The sequence below is a fragment of the Antennarius striatus genome, chromosome 13, assembly GCF_040054535.1.
Source record: "Antennarius striatus isolate MH-2024 chromosome 13, ASM4005453v1, whole genome shotgun sequence".
Classification (NCBI taxonomy): Eukaryota; Metazoa; Chordata; class Actinopteri; order Lophiiformes; family Antennariidae; genus Antennarius; species Antennarius striatus.
In genome coordinates this window covers 13,573,649-13,586,415 of record NC_090788.1, presented here as the reverse complement: position 1 = coordinate 13,586,415, position 12,767 = coordinate 13,573,649, and the positions used below count along the sequence as shown (strand labels likewise).

Sequence of the window (12,767 nt, the reverse complement as noted above, 5' to 3'; positions counted from 1 at the left end):
GTCATTGAGCAGGCCTCCGGAGCAGGCCGCACTCACGCAGCACTTCCGCGCCTGCTGGGTTAAAGTCCAAAAAAGGTGTTTTTGGACAGAAACACCAGAAACTCACAGGAGTTTGAGTGCCATGGGGCAAGTATATGTAACAAAGATGGAAGCACACGAAGTGACAAGACACAAAAAACATGAAAGAACTGCTCTAGCGAGAGATAAAGGAAACGCTGCGTGTGCACGCGCTGACATCCTATCTTCTCAGTTGTGGAAACTACAGAAGAATATAGCTGATGAGCCATACAATGAAGTTATGCGAAAGAGTATTTGAACCTAGACTAAGGGCGGAAGTGAGCATTTGTGAGCAGCAGTGAGTTTCAGCAAAAATGAAAGGAAAGGTGTACAAAACTGTGGTGAGACCAGCGATGTTCTTTGATCTAGAGACAGTGTCACTGAGGAAAAGACAGGAGACGGAGCTGGAGGTGGCAGAGATGAAGATGCTGAGGTTCTCTTTGGGAGTGACCAGGATGGATATGATCAGGAATGAGTACATCAGAGGCACAGCATATGTTAGAGGTTTTGGAGATAATGTCAGAGAGGCCAGACTGAGATGGTTTGGACATGTCCAGAGGAGAGATAGTGAATATATTGGTAGAAGGATGCTGAGTTTTGAACTGCTAGGCAGGAGGCCTAGAGGAAGACCAATTAGGAGGTTTATGGATGTAGTGAAGGAGGACATGGAGGTAGTTGGTGTGAGAGAAGAGGATGCAGAAGACAGGGTCAGATGGAGGCAACTGATTCGCTGTGGGGACCCCTGAAGGGAAAAGCTTAAAGGAGAAGAAGAAATTATTAATCTATAGTGTTAACATGTTTCTGTTTATAGGTAGGCATATATTCCCATGTCAAATCAAGCTGAAACTGCTATCTGAGTAATAAGTTTATTCTTGATGGAAAATAATTCATTTGTTCCCATGACACATTAATTGAGCAGGGGGCATTTTTGTCTTCCCTTGTCATCACCTTTGATAATTGATGTACTATGTTGCTCCATGGTAAGATTTATTATGCTTGAGGCTTTAATTTACATAAGTCATCTGGTTCATTAGTTCCTAGAAGGTAAATTAAGCCTCATAAGGGGTTCACGTTTTATAATCTCATTGAAAAATAATTAAGGATATTCTTAATCAGTGTTTATTCTAAATAATACAGAACTTTGTGTGATGAAACTGATGTAGATCAACATTGTGAGGAAATCATACGGCAGGAAAATCGGGTATCTGAGGTTCCACATCTAGTATATAAAAATTGCAAATGAAATACCTGACAACTTTCAGTAACTTGGGAAACAGAAAAAAAAAAATTCATGACCTGAATATTTTAACTGAAGTGAGTTTCAGGTCAGTTTGCTCACTTTTCGTTGTTTGTATAACCTTTTTGCACAAACTGCTTTTAGAGGGAACAGCTGTTTTGTTAAACACAAATTTTCTAGTTTTAAATTGGACATATTATGTTTGTAGGGCACATCACCACAAACCCCTCTAAATTATGAAATGAGCATATTTTTATCAATCAGCATGCATTAACATAGACATGCATACTTTACTTTTATGAAGTAAATCATGATAAACTATGAAAATAAATTCATACTATGTCTTTACTCAGCGATAGAGAACAACATTAGGTCTCAGCTGATGTTGTATCCATCCATACAATAGTGGGGATGGCCCGAAGCACGGCTCGTTTCTCGGATTTCACGGACAACGCGGCAGCTAGTGTCTCGAGGTACTACTGTAAGCAGTTTTTGAAGCACGTGCCAATCAAGATTGAGAGACTTGTTTTTAGCTGTTAATTGAAGGAAATACGTATGAAGCCACAGTAAAATAAATTTTTTTACTTAAGCAGGACCCAAACATTCTGAATACTCAGACTTCTAATTTGGACATTGTGCTCCTCAAGTATCATCAGATAAATACTGGCATGTGGTTTTGATGGCACCTCTCACCCAAACAGCTGCCTATACGAAGCAGGGTTGCAACATTTGAATGGACACTCTTTGGAATGACTGCTGTCAGCATGTTGGCTTCAAAAGCATCTGGGAGGCAGCACTGGCATACATTTGTATTTAAATTTTTAGTTTACTTCTGCCTTGAAATCATTGTAGTTTTTATCCAAATGAAGGTAATCAAAGATAAATATCCATCTTAGTACTATGTATAAGTCCTAATATGTGGCGACCCCTGAAGGGAAAAGCTGAAAGGAAAAGAAGAAGAAGAAGAAGGAAAAACTTGCTTTTTCCAAAACAACACAATTGGATGCGCAACCTAACACTTTCTTTGTTGACACTATTAACAAAAACTCAACACCTTTCCATAAATAATGTGGTCCTCTGCTGAAGATAGCACTCTCTATGGGCCTCTTTGTATTTGTGACTATCAGTATCTTATCCTGAACTCAAATCATGCATACCTTTGATGTGGTAACTGTATTCATTTTTTAAAGAGTCACATTGAAAAGTTGCAGTAATTATCACCAACCTCTTTGTCTAACCTTTTATTGTTTCCTTTCTTTTGACTATGACACTGTGCTCTGCACTATTTTTAAACGACACTAGCGGTTTTGTTCACTTTTTTGTGACTTTTTGAAATGTGTAACTTGTGAACTCAAAATCAAAGTGGATTTCCCCAAGATTTGCCATTGGCATTTTGTAATTGTTGTTCATAGTAGAATCAGTAAAACATCCGTAAATGTGAAGCTGTCATAATATTATTTAATCTTGTATTGTCCTCAACATTCAACTAACAAAAAAAGTTTCATGATTCAAAGCAAGTACAAGACAAAACTCAACTTAAGAAAGCAAGACACAAAACTAAAAGAAGCCTACATCATATTACCAGAAGTGAAATGGCGGATATGACTAGTATTTGTACTACTTGAAAGTTCTTGCAGTATGTGATTACACATTTATCAAACTGTGTCATCATTATTTGCGGCTGATGAAAACACCTCCTGTTTCTTACAACCGGCGCACTGGAAACTGGAAGCTGTCTCTTTAACAAGCTGTAGGATTGCTTTGCCCTGTCCTCCAGGCTAATGGGGGAGGGAGGGAGGTTGTTGATGAAAAGATGAGTTCTGATTGGTTGGGTCTCTCTTAGGGCAGTGACATCACATGGAGGAGAGGTCCTGTGGTGTAAAATAACATCTCCTTTTATGGGGCCAGCTGGAACATTCCATTCTTGGAGAGAGGTGAGATTTTGTTGTTCCTCTTATGCTGTTGCCCCAGCGGATTTTCTCTCTAATCAGCATTGAAGTTAGCTTTGTAAAGTAATTATGAAAGGCATCTGTCTTTTGTGTAAAGCCTCCTTTCAGTGTTGCCTCTTGTGAAAAATGCACAGCTTTTTTAAAATCCACTTTATCTGTTGTTTGAATATTTTCATATGTAAATGATCACATTATGATTCTTATTTTGTAAGTCCTCTCATTTCTATTTTGTGTACTGTTTGGCAGAGTTTGCACAAATGCACCCATCAACTAAATTATAGTCCATTATAATTAAGTGCCTATAAGTCTGTTGTTAAGGCAAGATCCATCCTTTTTTGACACTTAGGAGACATGTTAAATCATTTTGTCACACATTTTAATATTAAGCCACATTACTACTCACAGTTGCATTTATTCATTCCATGCCTCTTATCACCTCTCTTGTACTGCAAACATGCTTAACCCGAAAGCACTACACAAAAGCAGCTCCACTTAAACTTTGCATAGGATGTTACTACCCCCACTGTCAGCTATTGTGGTTTCTCCCAAGAACTAACAGTCACCTCCCCTCCCTATGTCAGATTTGTCTCCACTCTGAGGAAATACAACTTTCGAGTTGAGTACAGAAACTGTAGTTACTCTTTCAGCTGAGACCCACAGGTGCACTTGGAAAAGAAGGCCAAGTCATCTTCACTGGAGTAGCTGGCGTAGAAATTTAGATCTGGCAAGTCATGACGAGAATACTTCTGAATCCCTGGGAGATTCTCTGAACGCTCTTACCTCCTCCTTCCAATGTTTCAGTGGTTGGGGCCATGGCCTCTCAGTCAGGGTAAGACATATTCAGCTTGCTGTCTACTTTTTAAAAAAAATCTCTCTTGCTTTCTAAGCACTCCAGTTTTTACTGTGTTTATGGATCATTTAAAAACATTTTAAAATGGCCTTACTTAATGGTTCAGAAGCCCACTTCTGTGTTTGTGGTGCTCAGTTGACTTCTTTTTTATTGACTTATTGAGGATGCATCCTAAGTTGTTCATTTTGAGTTACGAAGACATAGATGAGCTGATTAATTTGGTAACAAAGAGTATTGGCTTGTCAACTCAGCAGACTTTGACCTTTTCAATATGGCACACTGTTGAGTGTATATAATAAACAAAGGCCATTACACTTGCATAATAAAAGCCATTGAAATTCATTTTTTCGGAAGTAATTTGCCAGAACATTTTTTAACTTTGTGTTTAACTACATTGCCCCTCTTACTGGCTTTGTTTGATTTTGTCTTTAGGACTAAGGTCTTCGTTGATGTAAATGAAAATATTCAAACTAAATTCCATTGATGCGAATAACAATGACTATTGCTCAAGTGAGTCTCCACCACAGCTATGGCAGTGAGGAGTATTGTTGGGTTCACTTTCAGGAATTTGATCAATAATAGTAACAGAAGGCCATCTCTGTGAAGTAAGTAAGCTAAGATCTATTTGCATTCTTTTTTGAGGCACTTTTCAAACTAGGGTCAACCCTGCAGTGACTCCAGTCTGAAATGTACTTGATTCAAGTTGTACTCAAATCGCTGAACAGATACATTGTTGGATGATTGCTGAGTCTCATGGATGCTACTTGAAATTATTGAATACTCCGTTTGCAATGAAATCCAAAGTATTTTCATCATGCAGTCTTCTCTGTTCTCTCCCATTTACTGAGCTCCAATTTGCTCTACAAGCATCATATTGGCAACCCACTCCTCCTCAGGGATTGGTTATGGTAAATGCAGAGATAGAGAAAATTCCTCTTGTGGGATTAATGAAGTATCTAAAACAAAAACTTTCAATATGGATGGAGAATTTCAGACAAAGTAATTTGAATGAAAATCCTGTTCTATGAAAAACTGCATGAACAAGAGCTGAGATCCTCAGTGATGCATGAGGTTTTCTTCTTTGCCTAGCACTTTGGCATTCAAGATGCCTGCAAAAAAAGTGTCTGCGAAGTATGTACCTGACAAGCAACTCAGGGGTGGCAGTCAACTTCATAAGGCTTTGATGAAATCTGAAAGTTTTTGTTCAGCAGTGCCTTTGCAGCTTGTTACTCTCCTAATGTGCCATATTCATTGTTTGCGAGTGAAAGTTGTAGTATTAGTATCAGTTAGTTTATGCACTTTGTGTTACATACCAACCAGACAGTCGTACATTCCACCCAGAATTAATTTGAAGATGTGGCTTGACTGCAATATGACCTACTACTACATCCCAAAAAAGATATGAAATACTTCTTTTAATGGTCCCATATTATGGTTTTTTTAATTCATGTCATCCAGTTGCCAGATATCCAACTAAACTGTATTTGAAATGTCTTGCCCCAAAGTGATCTGTGGTCCTCAATATCTTTGATTGATAATTGAATATTGATAAAATTGCTTCCGCCTCCAAACAGTCTGTGTTAATGGGGCTTAGCTCTCAGGTCCCAATCTCTGCTTCCCTCCCCCATCTGAGACTTCCCTATCAACAACTCTCCCCCACGCGTTCACAAGCGTTTTGTTTTGATCCAGTGTCGGAGCACTTTCTTTCAGTAACTTTGTTACTACGTATTTCGCTCTCATTTTTCCCATGGTTTTCTTTCTTGTTAATAACTGTTGATCTCTCTGCGATGAGCATGAAGCTGCTTTCAGCTGAACGTGACTCCATTGTTCACTATGTAAACACTACATGGGCTGATCCTATTGAGACCACCGGTGAACATCTCAAAGAATTTAAAACACACAGTGTTTGCAAATGGGACAAAAATCAGTGGTGACGACAACAGATGTTTACAAACAGGATGTGTACATGCTGTTTATCGACAATTGTGACTGACAATGAGAGACTGCAGGGAGCAAAACATTGCAGTCTAAATGAAACACGGGACAGGTAAGGCTTAAGTGTTTGTGTGTGTGTGTTTGTGTGTGTGTGTGTGTGTGTGTGTGTGTGTGTGTGTGTGTGTGTGTGTGTGTGTGTGTGTGTGTGTGTGTGTGTGTGTGTGTGAGCGTATCTAGCCTTCGTCTCTGACAAGGCTGGGAATGAGTGATAATTTCACCTCTTGATTTCTGCCTGGATTATTTCTCATGCAGGGTTTATGTCAGTTGAACGTAACCCTTGTCTGGTGACAGTGAATATCTGTTAGGCTGTAAAAAAAGGCTGAGGCTGTTTGAGTGGTGTAGATACACGCAGCTGTATTGGCCATGCCGATGAAGATACGCCTTTAGCGGACACACACATACTGAAGTGGAGCTAACTAGTTAGCCAAATGCTAGCTGACAAACTTTGTGAGGAACTTTCAGTGTGTAGCTCTGAGCTAGGACGTTACCGCACAATGCTACCGCAGTCTAAACGAACTTCCCCTCAGGGATGACCATGCTCTTGGGGCATGTCAACCAATCAATATCGTCAATCACTCTGTACAATCACAGAGCGCCCTTTGTGACATCACAAATACCACTCTTGCAAAATCCGATCGTCTTGATTCAGTCCGGGCTAAAACTCTGAATATTCATTGATGCAGGAACTGTTTGTTTACCAGATTCTAGGAGTTGGTTGGGTTAGGGAGGACTACTTTGTATATGTAGAGACCTTAAAAAATGTGATCTATATCACAAAGGCTCATCACAAAGGCTTTATCCTATAGTTTTTATTTGCTTAATTCTTTTATACAAACGTGATTGATTATTACTAATATTATAAAGCAAGAGAACTGAGTGATCCAGTTTCTCTGGACAGTATCAAATACTGAAATGTACTGTATACCTGCATTTTCTAAATCTTCCTAACACAGTCACTGAATTCACATGACATATACTACTATGGAATGGTGAGAATGTGCAGCCGTCGTTCAACTGAGCCACCTCTGTGCTGTGTTTGTTCACTTACACTGAACCCATCAACAGCAGCAGGATGTGAGATTTATTTCAGGTATACAACACATCAGCTGTGAACTACAGTTAAAGTAAAATGTATTGCCTAACAACACTCACTTGGCTAAAGACTGCATTAACAAATGTAAGTGTAAGAAACTTCCTATAATCCCAAAAAAACCACTTAAAGTAGCCCAAACTACATTTCACAGCATGCTCATTCATCTCGTCATTCTCTACCACCAGTGTTTTCAGAATCAGGTGATATTTTCTGTGCCTCGTCACCTGGAGGGACAGTGTTTGTCAAATATGTGCTGTGGGACGTGGTTCTGGTTATTCTAACGGAGGTCAGAGGTCACAGGTCCTGCTCATGCATTTGCCGCAGCATCTTCTGGAGCATCTGCTGCATCCTCTTCAGCTCTTCATCCTTCTTCTTGATGAGTTTCTCCGTCTCCACATCTGGTGTGGACTGCGGCAGCAGTGGGATGGGGCTCCCCACCCGTTTCTTTTGCATTTTAGAAAAAAACTCAAAACTTCTTACCTTTTTTTTAAACTTTGATGGTTCTAGCTTTTAACTTTTAATCAAAAACAGTGTTCCATTGGCCTGAAAAGGCAAAGTTTGGAAACCAGATTATATTTGAAAACCAGTGGTGTCCAAACAGAAAAAACGCAACTCCCACAAAAAGAGACACCAGAGAGAACATTAGGGTAAAAAAAAATACAAATACTGTCAGACTGTCCAATTTTGTTTGTGTTGCTGCGGAGTTGGTGCTACAGAATTGAATGCCAATTTTGCATATCAGTGTGAATGATGATTGTTTCCAAAATGTTGGTCTTATCCAGACCATTTTAAAACACCAAAAAACATTTTTGATGAAATTGTTGTTGTATAAACAGGGGCTTAGTTACTCCTCTTGTACAAGGTAGAATTTAAGAATTGATTCCACTGAGTGATCTTAGAATAGACAGTTCTTTGTGTTGTGATCTAGGATTTCCTATCTCTTCAGCTTTGACATTTTCCTGCATGCAATCCTTTTTAAAACAAATCTAGACCTATTGTAATGAACAAACAAATGCCCTCAAAAGATTGTCAGATCAGATAATGATGCTATCTGTGGTGGAATTGTAATACTCATCTAGGGTTAAGTACTATTTATAATGGGTTCCATGGGGTTTCCAAGGTACTACACTGGAAGTAAGTTTATGTGGAGGAGTGGCCTTTAAAGGTGTTTGTCAAACAGCCTTGGTGACGTCCTCAGCTTTGGTGTGTGAATAACATTTTCCTGTCATCAGTTGTGATTCATCATTGGATAAGTTTGATTGGGAAATTACATAGACTGCTGAGCTTTTCATGAGGAATTTGAAGACTTGTTAAGGTTTTCTTGAGCAAGATTTAGGGGCCATTTCCAAAAAACGGAAACCCTTTCCTGAGTTTTGTTTGGCTGTGCGTTTCCTCAAAACAACTGTTATTGAGGACTGAAATGTCAAAGTTTTTTAGAATCAGCTCCAGAGTGGAATGTTTTCCAAACATTATACCATTGTTGTATAAATAGGGAAGACAAATGCCTGATGCAGTTCCTGTCAGCCATATTTGCTTACATGGATAGCTAATTGCCTCCTATTGCCGAAACAACAAAAATACAACATCAGAATGTTTGCATGTACAGCAAACCTGATGAATTTTATTAATGCTCCACCAATGTACATTTTCTGAACAACAATTGAGGTAATTTAATGTGTTGTCAATTTTGAGTTACTTCTGCTTTGTCATACATACTATTGTGTGTTCAGTCATTTTTGTGGATCTATATGTTTGGAGGTTGTCTGTGGAAACAAAGCTATGTGAATGCAGATGTTTCCATGTCGGAGCAGTTTGACATTTCCTGGAAACCATATATACTGTCAGAGATACAGTTGTGTTTTCAAATTCCCTGTCAATTTCTATTTTTCTGTTCAAATTGTCCTGGCACAGTTTTAAAGTATCTTAAAACTCTTCTGTAAAATCCTGTAATTTGTTTCTTAGCTGTGAATGTAGTGAAGATCTCGCACTCTAAGTTCTTTGGCCTCCCTGCTCCCTGTCGAACCACAGTATGTTTTTGATTTTGAAAAACATAGCCGACACCAAGTTCATCCCCCAACAAAATTTGGGTGTTTTGAGATGAGGAGTGGATTTGGACTGTTCATTAAATCAGGATAAAAAACTGAAATCAACATTGAATAATAATGATATCCTTGAAGCTTAATTTTTACACTGGGTAGCAACTGTATAGCCATGAATTCTGAAGCAGCGGAGACAAAACTCAATGTTAGATTAGATTCTTTTTTTTTTCTTTACTCACATTTGCTCTCAAACAACACCAGCTTGATTTATTTATCTTAAAACTGTACAGATTTGTTACTGGGGAGGAATGCCCTCACACTCTCATAACTGCTTCAAAGTCCACTCACTGCACTCATTCAAACCTGTGGAGGGGTGGGGATAGGGGGTCATGTATTGGGTCATAAAAACCTTTTAAAAGAGCTTTTAAACACTCTTGTAGTGAGATCATTGAGTGGGAAGATGAACTTGCTGCTGAATCACTCCAACATGTGTAAGCTCCATGTTGTCACTGCAGAGCTGGATGCTGGATATTAAAGTAGGAGACACGCTGAGCTGAGCCTTTGATCGTTTTTTAGTTTTAAAGAACTTCAGACATATGACGATGAAAAGTATTTCAGAAAACATTGTGTTTTATCTTCCTATAGTGAGCCCGGTTTTGTGTGTGTGTGGTTTTTTTTTTATTTAATGGTTTAATAATGAAAATATGTTACTTAATCCATATTACTCCTTTTTGTTACGCCATTTCTTAAGACTTTCTTTCAAGGAGAGTGTTGTCTGTACATTTAGATAACTACACTTTGTCTTGATCAGCGTAAACCAATCAACTCTGGACTCCAGTGATTTGATGAGGAGTGGGGGTCCACAAATGATGTCTGATCTGTGGTTTTTCCAAAGCATTGACTCACAGCAGATAGGAGACAATAGCTGCTTGAATGTATGAAATAAATGGCTGAAAACTTGAACCAGCTGGTAATTATTAGGAACTCAAAGAACACTGGAGGAAAATAGCCTTGTGTTTTGTAGCCAGTCAGGAGTACATTTTGTTAGGTAAATTGTTAAATATGTAGCAGGTGATTCTGAATGTCTCACTTTCATAATCCTCTTTTTTTGTAGACATCCTTGTAAAATCACAGGATAACAATCTTGAGATAAGAGCTCTTTGTGCTTTTTATGTTGACTTGTTGTTCCATTTGTGTCATTAGCAACATGAACCGTGAGGACCGGAATGTGCTCCGAATGAAAGAAAGAGAAAGGCGAAATCAAGAAATCCAGCAGGGAGGAGGCGAGGCCTTTCCAGCGAATTCCCCTCTCTTTCCTGAACCCTACAAAGTGGTAAATTTGTTTATCAAACATTCAGATTTCAATTTTTTTTGTCACTTTAGTGGAATCTGTTTTTGCCCTTTTTACCTGCTTTCCTGAACTGCCTAGAGGAAAGTTACTTTCTTCTGTACAGGGAAAAGGTAGAAACACTTTTTAGTGTTTTAGTGTATACACTGATGTTTAGTTGTTTTGACGACATCAAGACTATACTACTATACTAGTACTATGCTCCATTAATGAAATACCACTCCATTACGTTCAAACTTTGCTGTCCTGCTATAGTTTAGAGATTGTGTAATGCACTCTAACTATGCAAACTCCAGTCTTAAACAGTAGGAGATCTAGGTACAACTAATCTTAAATAGGGGATTAAACAAAATCAGATGTTTTTAAAAACATTTTCTGTTTTGTAGCACAGCTAAAGAAGGAAAACATAAGAAAATGTCTTCTTCATCCTTCTCACACATAGATGTAGGGCGCCCAGCTCCTGTCCAGTCGGTGTAATGGTAAAGAGGATTTAAGGTTTCTGTACTGGTCTAATCTTTGCCACTAACCAGATTTGAGCACAAGTAAGTGGCTCCTCTTCTGAGCTGGGCCTGGCCATCAAAGAGTCATTGAGGAATGTGTCCTGACAGGTTAGGAATAGAAAGGTTACCGAAGGTGAGTGATGAGTGCAGACATATATGTTTTGGTCCACAACAAATGAAAGCTGAAGGAAATGTCCTTGACCTTTCCACAAGAAAAAAGACACTCCAACAATTAATTATTCTGTCTTTGAAAACGTTAAACTGTTTTTATTTACAAAAGGTGTGGCAAATATAACCAATTGTTTAAATCATTGGCTTGTCTAAGCTTTGTATCTCTTCATTGTCTGTCTCTTATGTTAAGTTTCCTCCTCTGTCATGCTTCAGTAAATTGAAGTTTACTGTCTTCTGCATTAAGGGCCATGTGTGCACGCAGCTGCAGCTGGGCCCTCCCAGATGTAGAGCGGCAAAGCTGTAACATTTTATGCAGTATATCTCATGCAGTTATTACTCAGTTGAAGAACATTCTTTTACAGTTCCCGATCTTAACTATTTTAATAACTTTATATGTATTTGTTGATACATATACAGTATATTAAATTAAGGATTATTCAAATCATATCAAATCCCTTTAATTTACCAATTCTGTAAGAAAAACCCAATTGTCTATTCAAGTTTGGGTTAATTTTAAAGTTTTGTAGGTGAAGGCCCTAGTATTTTGATTTTGTGAAAAAATAATACAGTGGTATTTTTTCCGATGGTCACTGTCAATTACAAAGGTATAGTTGTAAGACCAGGGATACTTTATGGAGCCAGGAACCAAATGTTAAACAGGCTTCTGATGAACATGGAGGGAAAGTTCATGAGAATTTCTCTGGACAAAAAATGCTGAAAAAAAGAATCTGAAGGATGTGCATTTTGCCTCTATTTCTTGTTTCTTTTTGGCATCCATTGCCAGCATTAGAATGTGTAACAAGCATAATATATTTTAAAATGCTTGCAATAAGTGGTTGTATTTTAAAGGTAGTAAGTGTTTCTCTTCCACTCTGTCTGATTTAGCCATAATCCTGGATGCCATTTACACTTGATATACAAATTGAAACCAGCCCAACTCCAGAAAAAAGATTTAGCAGCTACACATGTGAGCTTGGTTGGCCATATGCTAGTTAATAGAGTGCATAATATGACCAAGATAGTTACATTTCCTTCTACAGACAACAGTTTGTGGTGTGAATCTATAAACAACATAGAGTCTGAGGCTGCATGTGACAAGAGTATTTTGTACTGTTGGAGCCGATGATTGAAAGCAGGCCTATTGAAGTCTTTGGACTCACAGTAATTATTAACCTCTGTGTTGTAACTGGGTAGTCTTATCTGATCTTTGTCCAAAGATGGGTGTGGACCAATATGGGCCCCGGCTTGAAAAATATATCTGACTGTAACGTCACTCCTCCCTGTATACCCAATGAATTATCTTCTTTGTTTTAAGTCAAATATATAAGGGGATAAACTGTTGAAACATGATTAAAATGCCATTGAAATCAAATGAACAAATCTGCATTTTAACTCGTGATTATTTCGTGTATTTTGTTGATTTAAGTCCTTCTTTGTGGAATTAACTTTTTTAAAAATGATTTTCATGGAAAGCAAACGACTTCAGTGTTGAGCTTGTGCCCATAATGAATGTTTTCTCTGTCCCCTT

General features: G+C 38.3%; 1 protein-coding gene across 8 annotated transcripts in view; it reads left to right on the top strand.

The window, feature by feature from the left end:
- Nucleotides 1-12,767, top strand: part of aff4 (AF4/FMR2 family, member 4) — a 41,256-nt gene that overhangs the window by 16,111 nt on the left and 12,378 nt on the right. For 2 of the 8 annotated variants that reach the window (XM_068330752.1, XM_068330751.1), the window contains exons 1-2: nucleotides 3,928-4,072; nucleotides 10,424-10,553. The exons of 1 other annotated variant lie outside the window; for it this stretch is intronic. In XM_068330752.1, coding sequence (XP_068186853.1) covers nucleotides 4,056-4,072; nucleotides 10,424-10,553 — 147 coding nt within the window. In that variant the 5' untranslated portion in view covers nucleotides 3,928-4,055. Of the gene's footprint in view, nucleotides 1-3,137; nucleotides 3,229-3,927; nucleotides 4,073-5,943; nucleotides 6,141-10,423; nucleotides 10,554-12,767 lie in introns of those variants that run through there. 5 more of the 8 variants (XM_068330753.1, XM_068330755.1, XM_068330754.1 and 2 more) reach the window with 4 other exon arrangements.